The following is a 15,080-nucleotide window of genomic DNA, read 5'->3' as shown; positions in this document are numbered from 1 at the left end:
TGGCAGGCTAAAAATACCAGAGGAAGTACGGAACAGCAGGGAAGTTCTGAATTCTGTTTTGGATCAGCTGAGGTTGGTGTGCTGTTATGAGAGGCCCAGTTAGAGATATCCAGGGCTATTAGTTATAGGGTCTGATATTCCGGAGAGCTGTCTGACTTAGAACTGTAGATTTGGATTTCATTAGTATGTGGTAACAGTTGAAATGAGGGGATAGGATGAAGCCACCCAGGGAGGGTGAGAAGGGAGGAGGGCCAGGAATGGAGCCTGGTGGCCCAAAGGGAGGGTGAGGCCAGATCCAGGAAAGGAGACAGAGAAGAAACTACAAAGAGACAAGAGAGCCAGAGGGGAGAAAGTGTGTCTAGGCAATGGTGTCGTCTCTGAGACCACAGCGAGGAGATGGAGTAGAATCTCATAACACACTTTGTATTGTGTGTGGGCAGGGGTGCGAGAACAAGATTACATCTTACTCCCTTTTGGGGGACTTGTCTAAAACCGTGATGCTGCTGTCTGGACCGTCTCACTTTTATTGTTTTCTAATAGAGGTGTTTGTTGATAGTGGTGACGACTACTATCACCAAAGTGGTCACTCCACTTTGCAGAAGAAAGTCAGATGAGAAGAAACTGAAAGCAACTCATCCCTGTCTGTTTTTGTTGTTGTTCAGTGTTTGGCACTGGGTAGATGAGATGGTGCTTTAATAAATAAAAATCCATCTTCTAATAAATAATTGCATTCTTTAATAAACAAAGAGTCCAGTCCTTGAGGCTTTTAATAAAAATCTTTACTAACAGTCAAATTGATTGTGGTAATCACTTCTGGTGACATTAAGGCCATTGTTAAATGTCCCCAAAGTTCTACTAGCCACATGCGTGGGTGAGTGAACTTCACACATAGATGAACTGTTGACAAAAGACTGGAGTGGGGAGGAGAAATAGTGCCCTCTTGGACCTGGGCTGTCTAGGCTCTGGTTCTGGCTTGGCTGCTAACTAAATATGTGATCTCGAGCTAGTTATGAGCTAGCTTCCTCACATGTAAAATAAAGAGTGGTTTGCAGTATCTACGTGATTCCTTCAACTTCTAAACCTCAATTATCAACAGAGGACAGGCAGACTTGTAACAGTCAGGAAGTGTGTTTATGAAAACTCCAAGCTGTATCCTCTTACATCTTCTATCAAATACCCCAGTTTCTGGGGAAAAGAATTTCCAACATATTTGACAAAGTATTATATTTACGAAGAATTCTTGCAACTCAGTAAAAGAAATGAAAAAATAATGTCGAAGGAGAAATTCAAATGACTGTTATCATGAAAAATATTCAAACTCATGAGAGATCAAATAAATGCAAATTAAATCAAAATACCTTTTTAATCACCTATCAAAGTTGGGAATTTTTAAAAACGGAGATGTTATGGGGACAAAAAAGTATATATGCTGTGAAAAAAAGAATTCTCATACCGTGATGTCAGTATAATTGATACCGTTTTTGGAAGACAACTTGTTAAAATGTTTTAAAATCTTGAAAAATATTTATACCCTTTGATCCAGCAATTCCACTTTTAGAAATATGTCCTAGGAAGATGATGAAAGATGTGCACAAAATTTGCATCCAAGAGAGTTCATCACAGTGTTTTGTTATTTTGAAAAAATAATAGTGAAACATCAGAAGAAACTGGTATGTCCAAAGTTAGAGGATTATTAAAAATAAATTATGGTACATCCAAATAGCGATGATTAAAGTCATGTTTTTTAAAGTAAAGGCTGACAGAGAAAATGTTTACAGTATGATATTGAGCGAAAAAAAAAGCAGGCAACCAAAACAGATTATAAAATGCAATCTCAGTTTTAAAAGAGAATGTGTGTGAGACGGAGAAAAAAAGACTAAAAAGAAACAACCCAAAATGTTAGATCAGGTTAATTTTGAGTAGTGGTTTTATGTGATTTATTTTTCCTACTGAATTTTTCAAATTTTCTTCAATGAACACAAATATTGTTTTATAATTAGAAAAAAGGCAATGATAAAAGTTAAATCCCTCATTTTGTTTTAAGATTAAACAGACTATAGGACTTCCCTGGTGGCGCAGTGGTTAAGAATCCGCCTGCCAATGCAGGGGACACGGGTTCGAGCCCTGGTCCAGGAAGATCCTACATGTCGCGGGGCAACTAAGCCCGCGTGCCACAACTACTGAAGCCTGTGTGCCTAGAGCCCGTGCTCCGCAGCTAGAGAAGCCACTGCAATAAGAAGCCCACGCAATGCAACGAAGAGTAGCCCCCCTTGCTGCAACTAGAGAAAACCTGTGCGCAGCAACAAAGACCCAACGCAGCCAAAAATGAATAAATAATAAATAAATAGATAAATAAATAAGTAAAGATTAAACAGACTATAAAATGAGCCTGTTGGGGTGAGCCCTTGGGTACTGGGGGGCCATTTAAACAGTACTGGCGGCTACTTTACTTCACAGTGGACTTTGAATGTGGAGACAACACAGTGATTTCAGTCCTAAGTTGGCAAAGTCATAATCAGAAATCAGATGAGTCTCTGGAGGAAAAAAAAAAATCCTATAACATTAGGAAACGTGATGCCTTCAACTCCTTAAGTAGGAAGGATTAGAGGCAGATTAGATTAGATTTATAACAGAGAGGCTATAAAAGGTAAGGTCTTAAACAGAGGATTGAGCCCCAGGGCAGAGTGGGAAGAGCTCAGAGCAAGAATCCTCAAATTAGTTGAGAATGTGTGTATCGCACAGTCTCTCTGAGCTCACTGAAATCTTTCCTTTCATAGCATCTCAGCTATCTGAGGCCAGTATCCTGTGCTTTCTCATCCAGAGTCTCCTCAGGGTGCATCATTTTGGGTTTGGCTGCTTGGTGGCGGGGTGGGGTTGGGGGGTGGGGGGGTGGGGGTGGGGAGCATCCTGCCTCCATCCTGAGTTCCCTCAGGGCTCACCATCAGGGTGGCTGTAATGTGATGACTTGATGGCTGCAACATGCTTTGTTTACTGATAAGGCAGGCGATATGTTTCCTTCATACTTAACAGCCTCCCAGGCTGATTGAAGGATCCAAAGCTAACACAAAAGGAAGATGCCTTGAACCCTGAAGTCCTAGGCAATGGCATTCTCACGCTCCACCTTACTGCTGTCTCCCTAGGACTTGTAGGGAAGAGAGGCTGGGAAGATGCTTCTCTGATGCTGCCAGTAGTGCTTCCCAGAATGATGCCATTTCCTACATAGTGGGGTTTCTACTGCTGTGTTGCTGTGTTACCAACCACGTCAAGGACACAGAGTGCTGTTAGGATACTCTCCTTCCATCCGGGACAGTCACAGTTGGATAAACATGCATCACTGCAAAGATGATTGCTGCCTAGAAAGAGAGCTGCACAAAGAAGATGCTGTGTGTGCCTGGACAGAGAGCCCATGGTACCAGAACTGGGTTGACAGGGAGACAGGTTACCCATAGCAGTTAATCCTGCAGTGCAATTGCTTCCCCTCATCTTCACTGCTTTCTGAGCTAGACGGTCTTTTCCGCTAGCAGCACTCACCCTTCCACTCTCCGTACCCTTCCCGACCTCAAACATCTTAGTCATCCACCAATGGAGATGAATAGTATGCAAAATGACCCAGGAGCCTGGAGGAAGAAAGGGTCTGGGGGTGGTGAGCAGGTAGGACCAGCTGCGTTCAAGGCACTTCTTGCCATCTGCTATTTCACCTGAGGGACTGAAATTCAGTTTGGTCTGGTAAGACTGGGAATGTAACTTTTAGCAATGTGTTCATTTAAATAAAACCACGCTATAACAAATCGATTTGGAGGGTTATTGTTAGTTTTTTTTTTTTTAATATTTATTTATTTATTTGGTTGAGCCGGGTCTTAGTTGCGGCAGGCTGGCTCCTTAGTTGAGGCATGCGAACTCTTAGTTGCGGCACGTGGGATCTAGTTCCCTGACCAGGGCTTGAACCCGGGCCCCCTGCATTGGGAGTGTGGAGTCTTAACCACTGTGCCACCAGGGAAGTCCCCAGGGTTATTGTTAGTTTTTAATGAGAATTACTTTCAATGGGATTTTTATTTGCTTTCCAACCACATCATGATCAAGACACATGTGATGGCCTGGGCTCAAGATGGCGGTTTTCTTTCATGGGTAACCAGGGTGCATTCTCAGGGCCATGGTGATGGCCTTTATCTCTTGGAATAATTCAGTATGTATTTATTGAATGGCTATGTCAAGTCCTAGAGATTCAAACGTGAATAATAAAGTTTTGCCTTGGAAGAGTTTGCAGTTTAATGGGAGAAGATATAATTTTAACTCTATAAGGAGGAATGTCATGGCTATGGAGGTAATTAATGAGTAACACCAGAGTGGTGGAGGGAGTATTAGAAAAGGAAGGAATGGCAATGTGAGGGTCTGGGAAGGATAGATTGGTGTAGATTGGTGCAGGGAGCAAGAACAGGAAATGAGGAGACTGATCCCAGGAACCCAGGCCAGAGACATGGGAATAGAAGAGGAGCATGTGATCTTAGGTGACTTGTGCATTTGAAATTTATTTTTTTATTTATATTTTAAAAAATATTTGTTGGAGTATAGTTGATTTACAATGTTGTGTTAGTTTCAGGTGTACAGCAAAGTGAATCAGTTATGCATATACATACTACATTTGAAATTTATAATCAGGCAAATGCACAGTAATGAATAATGTTCTAAAGATCTCGTGTGTCGATTATTCTTTGTTTTGCGAAGTTCTGCTTACTGAAAGATGTAGGCCTTTGGGAGCAGAGAACACACAGGCTAGCACACCTGGAATCCACCCTTATGTGTGTCCTCCTGATGCTTCATTCTCAACACACAACGAACCTAATTCTTTGTTCTCCCAGCCGCTGCCCCTCCTGCTCCTGATCTCAGCAAACAGGAGTTGTCTACACAGCCTCCTCAGACGGGAAGCTCAGTCCGCTGATTCCTCCATTACTCTTCCCCTTCATGGTCACTGGGGCCTTACCAGTCTTCTCTGAAATGTCTCTGGAATCCATTCTTTCCTCAGTCATTATCCTAGTTCTGATTTCTCACTGGGACTATTTCAACAACCCCCTACTGGATTCTTTGATCCATCCACCATTCCCTTCCATTCAGCCTGTAGACTATGACCAGGGTAACCTTTCTAAAGCACAGTTCAGGTCACATCCCAGCCCTGCACTGAAACTTTAATGGCTCCCTAGTACAAAAGGTAGTATTTTTCTTTTTTTTTTTAATTAATTTTTATTGGAGTATAGTTGATTTACAATGTTGTCTTAGTTTCTGCTGTACAGCAAAGTGAATTAGTTTTATATATATATATATATATATATATACCTCCACTCTTTTTCAGATTCTATTCCCATATAGGTCATTGCAGAGTATTAAGTAGAGTTCCCTGTGCTATATAGTAGGGTAGTGTTTTTCAAACCATGGCCCAGGACCCATCTGCATCAGAATGCCCTGGGTTATGAAAGTTCAGATTCCAGGGTCACACCCCAGGCTTCCTGAAACAGTGGGGCCCTGGAATTTGCATTTTTAATAAGCAACCCCATATAATATATTTTTTTAATTAATTAATTTATTTATTTATTTTTGACTGTGTTGGGTCTTCGTTTCTGTGCGAGAGCTTTCTCTAGTTGCAGCAAGCGGGGGCCACTCTTCATCGCGGTGCGCGTGCCTCTCACTATCACGGCCTCTCTCGTTGCGGAGCACAGGCTCCAGACGCACAGGCTCAGTAGTTGTGGCTCACGGGCCCAGTTGCTCCGCGGCATGTGGGATCCTCCCAGACCAGGGCTCGAACCCGTGTCCCCTGCATTGGCAGGCAGACTCCCAACCACTGCGCCACCAGGGAAGCCCCCCCATATAATTTTTAAGCACTAATGTTGGATAAGCACAACCTATAAAATAAGCCTGATATTTAAAGAAGCATCATAGCCACGCCTTCATGCTTCAGTCCAGTTGTTTATTTCTTGTTAAGTCATACCTCCACCTTGGGTCCAACCAACATTCTGTGCCCTCCTGCCTCCATGCCTTTGTCCATCTGTTCTTTTTTCTTAAAATGCCTTTCTTTTCCTTCCTCAGCTAACAAATTCCTACTGACCCTTCAAGGCCCAGCCCTGTGAAGCCCGCCTTGAAACCCTGAGACAAGGCTTCCTGGTGCGTGTTTGCTCTGATGCGGTCAGTCTCCTTTATTCCATTTCCCATACTGAATTAGATTTAGTTCTGTCTGCCTCCCCTGTAAAACTGTGCAGAGGACTGTGTCTTATTTATTTCTGTATCCTTAACTCTTAGTGCAGTGGCTGAAACCTACATGTTGGTTAAACAACGGAAACAAGATGATCTCTCTTTAGAAAGAGAATTTGGTTACTTGAGTTTGACTATAATAGAAAAATACAAGTTGGTCTTATGTGTTGAAACACCTTTCCTAACTGATTTTCTTTTTATATTTAATGTGAGTGCATTTATTTTTTAACATCTTTATTGGAGTATAATTGCTTTACAATGTTGTGTTAGTTTCTGCTGTATAAGAAAGTGAATCAGTGATATGTATACATATATCCCCATATCTCCTCCCTCTTGTGTCTCCCTCCCACCCTCCCTATCCCACCCCTCTAGGTGGTCACAAAGCACCGAGCTGATCTCCCTGTGCTATGCGGCTGCTTCCCACTAGCTACCTATTTTACATTTGGTAGTATATATAAGTCCATGCCACTCTCTCACTTCGTCCCAGCTTACCCTTCCCCCTCCCTGTGTCCTCAAGTCCATTCTCTACGTCTGTGTCTTTATTCTTGTACTGCCCCTAGGTTCATCAGAACCTTCTCTCTTTTTTTTTTTTTTTAAGATTTCATATATATGTGTTAGCATACGGTATTTGTTTTTCTCTTTCTGACTTACTTCACTCTGTATGACAGACTCTAGGTCCATCCACCTCACTACAAATAACTCAATTTCGTTTCTTTTTATGGCTGAGTAATATTCCATTGTGTATATGTGCCCCATCTTCTTTATCCATTCATCTGTCGATGGACACTTAGGTTGCTTCCATGTCCTGGGTATTGTAAATAGTGCTGCAATGAACATTGTGGTACATGACTCTTTTTGAATTATGGTTTACTCAGGTATATGCCCAGTAGTGGGATTGCTGGGTCATATGGTAGTTCTATGTTTAGTTTTTTAAGGAACCTCCATCCTGTTCTCCATAGTGGCTGTATCAATTTACATTCCCACCAACAGTGCAAGAGAGTTCCCTTTTCTCCACACCCTCTCCAGCATTTACTGTTTGTAGATTCTTTGATGATGGCCATTCTGACCGGTGTGAGGTGATACCTGATTGTAGTTTTGATCTGCATTTCTCTAATGATTAGTGATGTTGAGCATTCTTTCATGTGTTTTTTGGCAATCTGTATATCTTCTTTGGAGAAATGTCTATTTAGGTCTTCTGCCCATTTTTGGATTGGCTTGTTTGTTTTTTTTTGATATTGAGCTGCATGAGCTGCTTGTATATTTTGGAGATTAATCCTTTGTCAGTTGCTTCATTTGCAAATATTTCCTTGCATTCTAAGGGTTGTCTTTTCGTCTCGTTTATAGTTTCCTTTGCTGTGCAAAAGCTTTTGTTTCATTAGGTCCCAATTGTTCATTTTTGTTTTTATTTCCATTTCTCTAGGAGGTGGGTTAAAAAGGATCTTGCTGTGATTTATGTCATAGAGTTTTCTGCCTATGTTTTCCTCTAAGAGTTTTATAGTGTCTGGCCTTACATTTAGGTCTTTAATCCATTTTGAGTTTATTTTTGTGTATGGTGTTAGGAAGTGTTCTAATTTCATTCTTTTACATGTAGCTGTCCAGTTTTCCCAGCACCACTTATTGAAGAGGCTGTCTTTTCTCCATTGTATACTCTTGCCTCCTTTATCAAAGATAAGGTGACCATATGTGCATGGGTTTATCTCTGGGCTTTCTATCCTGTTCCATTGATCTATATTTCTGTTTTTGTGCCAGTACCATACTGTCTTGATTACTGTAGCTTTGTAGTATAGTCTGAAGTCCAGGAGCCTGATTCCTTCAGTTCCGTTTTTCTTTCTCAAGATTGCTTTGGCTATTCGGGGTCTTTTGTGTTTCCATACAAATTGTGAAATTTTTTGTTCTAGTTCTGTGAAAAATGCCATTGATAGTTTGTTAGGGATTGCGTTGAATCTGTAGATTGCTTTGGGTAGTATAATCATTTTCACAATGTTGATTCTTCCAATCCAAGAACATGGTATATCTCTCCATCTGTTTGTATTGTCTTTAATTTCTTTCATCAGTGTCTTATAGTTTTCTGCATACAGGTCTTTTGTCTCCTTAGGTAGGTTTATTCCTAGGTATTTTATTCTTTTTCTTGCAGTGGTAAATGGGAGTGTTTCCTTAATTTCTCTTTCAGATTTTTTTGTCATTAGTGTATAAGAATGCAAGAGATTTCTGTGTATTAATTCCTGACTGATTTTTTTGAGGAGTACACGAGAGCTCTCTTGCATATAATGAGAAACTAAAAGCTGAATGATGCTGTGGTCCGTGAGGGATTCCAGACTGTGAACTGAGTCAGAAAGATGTTCTTGTCCCTTTTCTTAAAAATTCTTATTAGGTCCTGATTTTACATTTCTATTCTTTGATTTAGGTTTGTTATTAAAAGATGAAAACATTTGACTCCCTCATGTAAGCTATTTTGGTTTTGTGATGGCCCTAGATCTGTGCCATCCAATATGGTAGCCACTGGCCATGTGTGGCCAGTGCACATGTGAAGTGTTGCTGGTCTGAAGCATGATGCTCTATGAGAATAAAATACACACTGCATTTTGAAGACTTACTTACATTTTGAAGCTAAAGTAGCTCATTAATATTTTTTATATCGATTACACATTGAAATGATATTTTGAACACATTGGATTAAATAAAATATGCTATTAAAATTCATTTCACATGTTTCTTTTTACGTTTTTGTGTGTGGCTCGCAGAAAACCTTAAATTACACACATGGCTCACATTACATTTCTGTTGGACAACACTGATCTAGACCCTTCATACCCTCTACCGTTTTTGTGTTTCAGGTTTTTCTGTTTGCTTCTTCTCTCCCCCTGAAACACCATCACCACCACCACCAACAACAACAAAACACCCAGCTCTAAAGTGCATACCATCCAGCTATGTTACTTACCACCCTCCTTGCTGTGACTGTCTACAGACCTCTGGGCTGCTCTTCCAAATTCCTTAAGGATTTAACACCTGGCTCACAGCCAGTTTTTTCTAATGATATTCCTGTATTCTAGCCTATTTCCCAGTGATTTCAATGTCCATGTAGACAATTCTTCCAACACCCTGGCTCCAGGTCCTGATCTCACCTCAAAGGATCTTGTCCTCCACTCTCCCTCAGCCATTCATGCCCATGGTCACGTGCTACATTTATCAATACCAGTAACCCCCAAACCACACCACTGCAATCTCAGCTTCAAGCATCCGACTGTTCAACCTCCGCCTCCTATTTTCCAGTTCTCTACCTTTAGTACTCGGACTTCAGCAGTTAGTTCTCTGACACTGCTGGGATCTACAGTCGAGGGCTCCTATTTCCTGTTCACCCTCTGTCACCTCTCTCCTGGCCTCACTTTTCTCCTAACCCTATTGAATTCCGTAGTCTATGTGCTGTAGTGTGTCCCCCACTTTCTATGTGCTATAATGTGTCCCCTACTTTCCATTGCACCAGCCTGGTAGTACCCCAATCCTGGTTAAATCCATCTCTCCTCTTTCTGCACACTCACACCTGGACAGCTGAGCCATAGCTGAAGAAAAGCACACGTCATGCCAATCATCTCTCTTTAAATTCATGAGCACTAATCCAGGCAAGCTCTAAGGTTTGCCCAGAAATCTTGCTCTTTGTATATTTACCCAGTCCTTTCCCTCTTTCACCTAATTACTTCACTTCTTGCCCTCTCTCCTTAAACCCTTAACATCTCCTCACTCTTAGCGGATGACCTTACTCCTGACTTTGCTGAAAAAAGAGATACTGCACATTCAGAAGAGAACTTCTTCCAACTTGTAACACTCCCTCTTCACTCGACCCACCTGGCTGCATCTTAAACCACACACCCTGCCTTCCCTCCTGTTCCCATGAATAAATTATGCTCCTATCTTCTCAGTTTCTTTTGCTTCCTTCTCTTCATTCCCCCAAGCTCTAAACTTTGAAACGCTCCAAGGCTCAGTCCTTGGACCTCTTCTCCTTTTTAATGACCCATATTTCATAGGTTATCTCATCTAGCCTCATGATTTTACGTTTCACCTAGTTTTTGTGTGTGTGTGTCTGTGCATGATGATCTTTATTTATTTGTAACATTTTTATTGGAGTATAGTTGCTTTACAATGTTGTGTTAGTTTCTGCTGTACAGCAAAGTGAATCAGCTATACTTATATGTATATCCCCTCTTTTTTGGATTTCCTTCTTATTTAGGTCACCACAGAGCATCGAGTTCCCTGTGCTATACAGTAGGTTCTCATTAGTTATCTATTTTATACATAGTAGTGTATATATGTCAATCCCAATCTCCCAGTTCATCCCACCCCCCTCCCCCCTTGGTACCCATACGTTTGTTCTCTACATCTGTGTCTCTATTTCTCCTTCGCAAATAAGGTCACCTGTACCATTTTTCTAGATTCCACATATAAGCGATATTATACGATATTTGTTTTTCTCTTTCTGACTTACTTCACTCTGTAAGACTGTCTCTAGGTCCATCCACATCTCTGCAAATGGCACCGTTTCGTTCCTTTTTATGGCTGAGTAACATTTCACCTGTTTGCACACAGCCTACCTCTTCTCCCACACCCCAGCTCCCGACATGCTCTGAGACAGCTCCGTTTGGCTGTTGCATGAGCTTCCCAAGCTCCGTATGGCCCCTCCCAAACTGCTCCCCCTGCACGTTATCCATTCAGCAAGTGGCTACAGACTCTTCCCTTTTCCTCCAATAACTCATATCTCACCTGTTAGCAATTCAAATTGCATCCAGAATCCAACCATGTCTCACTGTCTCCAAAACCACACTCTGGTCTTGGTCTGTGCTTTACTTTTCTCTGTGGTGCTTATTATGATCTGACATCTATTTGTTTGTTGCTGTCGTTATTAGTTATTGGTTATTGACTGTCTCCCCACTGGAATATAAACTCCAAGTGGTTGATGCTTTGTCTGTTTCATTCACGGCTGTAGCCCAGTGCCTGAAACAGTGCCTGGCCTGAAGTTGGCACTGAAAAATATTTGGTGGATGAACTTGGGGAATATGGCTATCTTACCTACAAACTTCAAATAAAGCCTGGTCTGTACAGCAGCTCTTTGGTCAGCCATGCCATGGAATTGTGAATTCCGGTCCTTGTGTTTGGCTCCTAAGGGTGCTGGGGTCTATATCTTATCTAATTATGAAACAAAAGGAGAATCTGCTCCAGTGAAAATAATTTCCAGGATGTCATCAGAACAGCTGAGGGAAGGGTTAGTGGGGAGAGGGGTCTCAGGACCATGGAGCCAGGGACCTCTGTGGGCTCCTGGATCAAACACCGGAGAGGAAACTAGCCTTTTCACCAGCCCACCTACTCACACAATATCACGTCTATGTACTGTTCTGCCTCACGTGAGCTCTTTCAGAAAAGGCATCGATCTACAAATTAACTTTCTAGAGGTTAATTATTTTGCACATATAGGACCCTGTTTTGGAAGGACCAAAAGCAAAGAACAATGTTTTACCACCACCAAAAAAAAAAAAAAAGTCAAGGACGTCATGAGTTGGAACAAAGGAGATGACCTCTGTGGCACCTCCCTTTTCCATTCCCCAGTGGTGGAAGTGGCTTATGTATATTTGTTATATAACAGGAAGAGGGTGGGAGCCGTGCATATGTTTATTTAGCAATTCCTAAAGTGTGAGGGAAAGTTGCTGATAATCTTTGCTTTGCAGTCTCAAATATTTAGCATTTTTATTAGTTTTGGGTTAGTGCTTTGTTTAGTATCTGTCAATAGTGTTTTGCCACATGGTCTGGCCTGTGGAGCACGAGGATATGAATACATCTTGTTGAAACGCACCATCTGTTCTCCAGGGATGGTTTGCAGGGCATACCTGGTCTGAGTAGGTGCACAGCTTCGTCACAGATATTGAGACCACATAAAACACATACCTTCTAATTGTTCACACTTTTGAAAATATTGGTACCCTATTGAACATACTTTTTCCATATTGAATATTGGTACCCTATGGAACCACGTAAAACACATACCTTCTAATTGTTCACACTTTTTGAAAATATTGGTACCCTCTCAATCACCCATCATTTATGGCACTTTATGCATTAAAAAGTGACAACAACAGCATTGCCCAAAGATGTATTTTGTCATCGCATTTTAATGTGATGAACCTGGTCTCTCAGGCCAGGAGATGAAGGCACAGAAGATGAGATGGTTTTCAAAACACCATTCAGAAAGCTCGGGCCAGACCAGATATGGACACCAGGAATTTGATCCTCTTGCTTTGGCGGATCCCCTTTGGCGCTGAACCACAAGCAAGTAGTAACACAGAATCAAAGGCTATTGGGGGGATCAAAAAAGATTATTAAATCAGTTCCCTCTCAGTGAAATGTCTAATTTTATCTTCGTTGGAAAGAGAATTGTACAGTCTAGTAAACACTTTTTGTATAACTTGAAGGTTATAATCTGTAGCTGAAGTCTCCCTTTTACTGCAGTTCATCAACCTTGATTTTTTCTTAAACTTATTTACAGAAAAATACCTGAAGAGCCCAGGCTGAGGTCCCCTCATGGATGAGGCAAACGGGACATCATTTGTTGCTGAGGAGTCCTCGAACGCCTCAACCAGCGGGAACACCTCAGTAGCAGACCCGCGTCGGGAAATTCCCATCGTGCACTGGGTGATCATGAGCATCTCCCCACTGGGCTTTGTTGAGAATGGAATTCTCCTCTGGTTCCTCTGCTTCCGGATGAGAAGAAACCCCTTCACCGTCTACATCACCCACTTGTCTATTGCGGACATCTCATTACTCTTTTGCATCTTTATTCTGTCTGTCGACTATGCTTTAGATTACGAGCTCTCTTCCGGCTATTACTACACGATTGTCACATTGTCGGTGACATTTCTCTTTGGCTACAACACGGGTCTGTATCTGCTGACAGCCATCAGTGTGGAGAGGTGCCTGTCCGTCCTGTACCCCATCTGGTACCGCTGCCATCGTCCCAAGCACCAGTCAGCATTCGTCTGTGCCCTCCTGTGGGCACTTTCCTGCTTAGTGACCACCATGGAATACGTCATGTGCATTGACAGTGAAGGACAGACTCACTCCCGAAGTGACTGCAGGGCGGTGATCATCTTCATAGCCATTCTGAGCTTCCTGGTCTTCACTCCACTTATGGTGGTGTCCAACACCGTCTTGGTAGTGAAGATTCGGAAGAATGCATGGGCGTCCCATTCCTCGAAGCTGTACCTTGTCATCACGGTCACCATCATCATATTCTTCATCTTCGCCATGCCCATGAGGCTCCTCTACCTGCTCTATTATGAGTATTGGTCGACGTTCAGGAACTTGCACCACATTTCTCTTCTCTTCTCTACAATCAATAGCAGCGCCAACCCTTTTATTTACTTCTTCGTGGGCAGCAGCAGGAAGAAGCGGTTCAAGGAGTCCTTAAAAGTGGTTCTGACCAGGGCTTTCAAAGATGAGATGCAACCCAGGCGCCCGGAAGACCACACCACCACCACTGAAACTGAGACTGTCGTCTGACAGGTGGAGGAAATTGTGGACAAAAACAGTAGGATGCAGATGAGCTATAGTTTGTGCTTGGGATGCAACTGAATATCTCCTAAATACGATATAGAAGGACACCTTACCCCATATGCATGAGATGCTAATTAATGCTGAGACTGTACTCTTGCGCTGTACCTTCTGGAAATGCCTAAATACGTGTTGGAACTCTATCCTTTCTGTAGCTTTCAAAAATCTCCTTCTGTTCCTCTTCAGCTCTCCTGGCAGCATTTTCCCATGAACTATAAAAATTACTCCAGCAGGAACATTTACATATGTGTACAGGAAAGGGTACAAGTATTTGATGGACCTTGAGAAGGTGAAGTCATATAGTGGGAAGAACATGGGTTTTGGAGTCAGGCTGACTCTGTCCTTTGCTGCTGGTGTGACCTCAGGTTTAACCCCCAGGGACCTCATTTCCTCAGTATAAAATGGTAACAGTAATAGTCCATACCTCCCGGGCTTGTGGTGAGGATGAAACGAGAACATGAGGTATGCAAAGCATCTGGCACACCTCAATGTTAAGAAACCTCAGTCTTTCTGATGTCTTTAAGTGGAAGAAGAAATACACATTTCTGTTCTGTAAAGCACAGACACACACAAACACAGACATGCATACACACACACACACGTGTACACACAGCTCTATGGGGTACAAACATTGTTACATGTTTTTAAATGTTGAATGTTCTTTCTGTTTGCTACATGAGAACTTTTCATGGGACAACACTTCTACAGAAAACATCTGCAGATGTTATAACCCCCCAATCGTCATGTGTTAGAGCATCATTTCCTGTTGTGAGGGAAAGCATTTGGCTACCAGTAGAGGAATTTCTCACGGCTTCCCTTCCCTCTGTGGGAATGCTTGAGGTAAAGAAAGTCTGTTTTGAAACCTTTTGCTGGATATAAATGTTTATGAATGAAACTTACTTCACGAGTTCATGAGGGTGACTGTGCTTTTGGAACCTCTCCACTCCCCCTGCCCCGCCCTGCCCCCATGAAGTGGGTGATGTATTTACAGCCACAAAGTTCCCACCTGCAGGCAGGTGCAGGGTCCTGACCATATTCTTCTGTCATTCTTGGAAGGAGGCTCAGCAGCAGGGGCTGAGGAGAGTGTGGCCATGTCTCGGAGGGAACCCGGACGTTTCTCCCAAGACAGATCTTTGCAGGATTTCATTGGCATCTCAGTGCTCTGCTGCGTGCCTGCCGTGACTTGTGTCTGTACCTTCAGGCACAATGTCCCAGGTTTTAGCTGGGAAACCCATCATAGCTTATAGACT

At 42.4% G+C, this 15,080-nt stretch overlaps 1 protein-coding gene across 1 annotated transcript; it reads left to right on the top strand.

The window, feature by feature from the left end:
• The first annotated feature begins 12,788 nt into the window (after positions 1-12,788).
• Positions 12,789-13,779, top strand: MAS1 (MAS1 proto-oncogene, G protein-coupled receptor). Its single transcript, XM_061207520.1, has one exon. It carries the CDS (start codon positions 12,802-12,804, stop codon positions 13,777-13,779), a length of 978 nt encoding a protein of 325 aa, XP_061063503.1. The 5' UTR covers positions 12,789-12,801.
• The last annotated feature ends 1,301 nt before the right edge of the window (positions 13,780-15,080 follow it).

Source organism: Eubalaena glacialis, chromosome 12, assembly GCF_028564815.1.
Source record: "Eubalaena glacialis isolate mEubGla1 chromosome 12, mEubGla1.1.hap2.+ XY, whole genome shotgun sequence".
In the NCBI taxonomy this organism is placed as follows: Eukaryota; Metazoa; Chordata; class Mammalia; order Artiodactyla; family Balaenidae; genus Eubalaena; species Eubalaena glacialis.
This window is presented reverse-complemented; position numbering and strand designations above follow the sequence as displayed.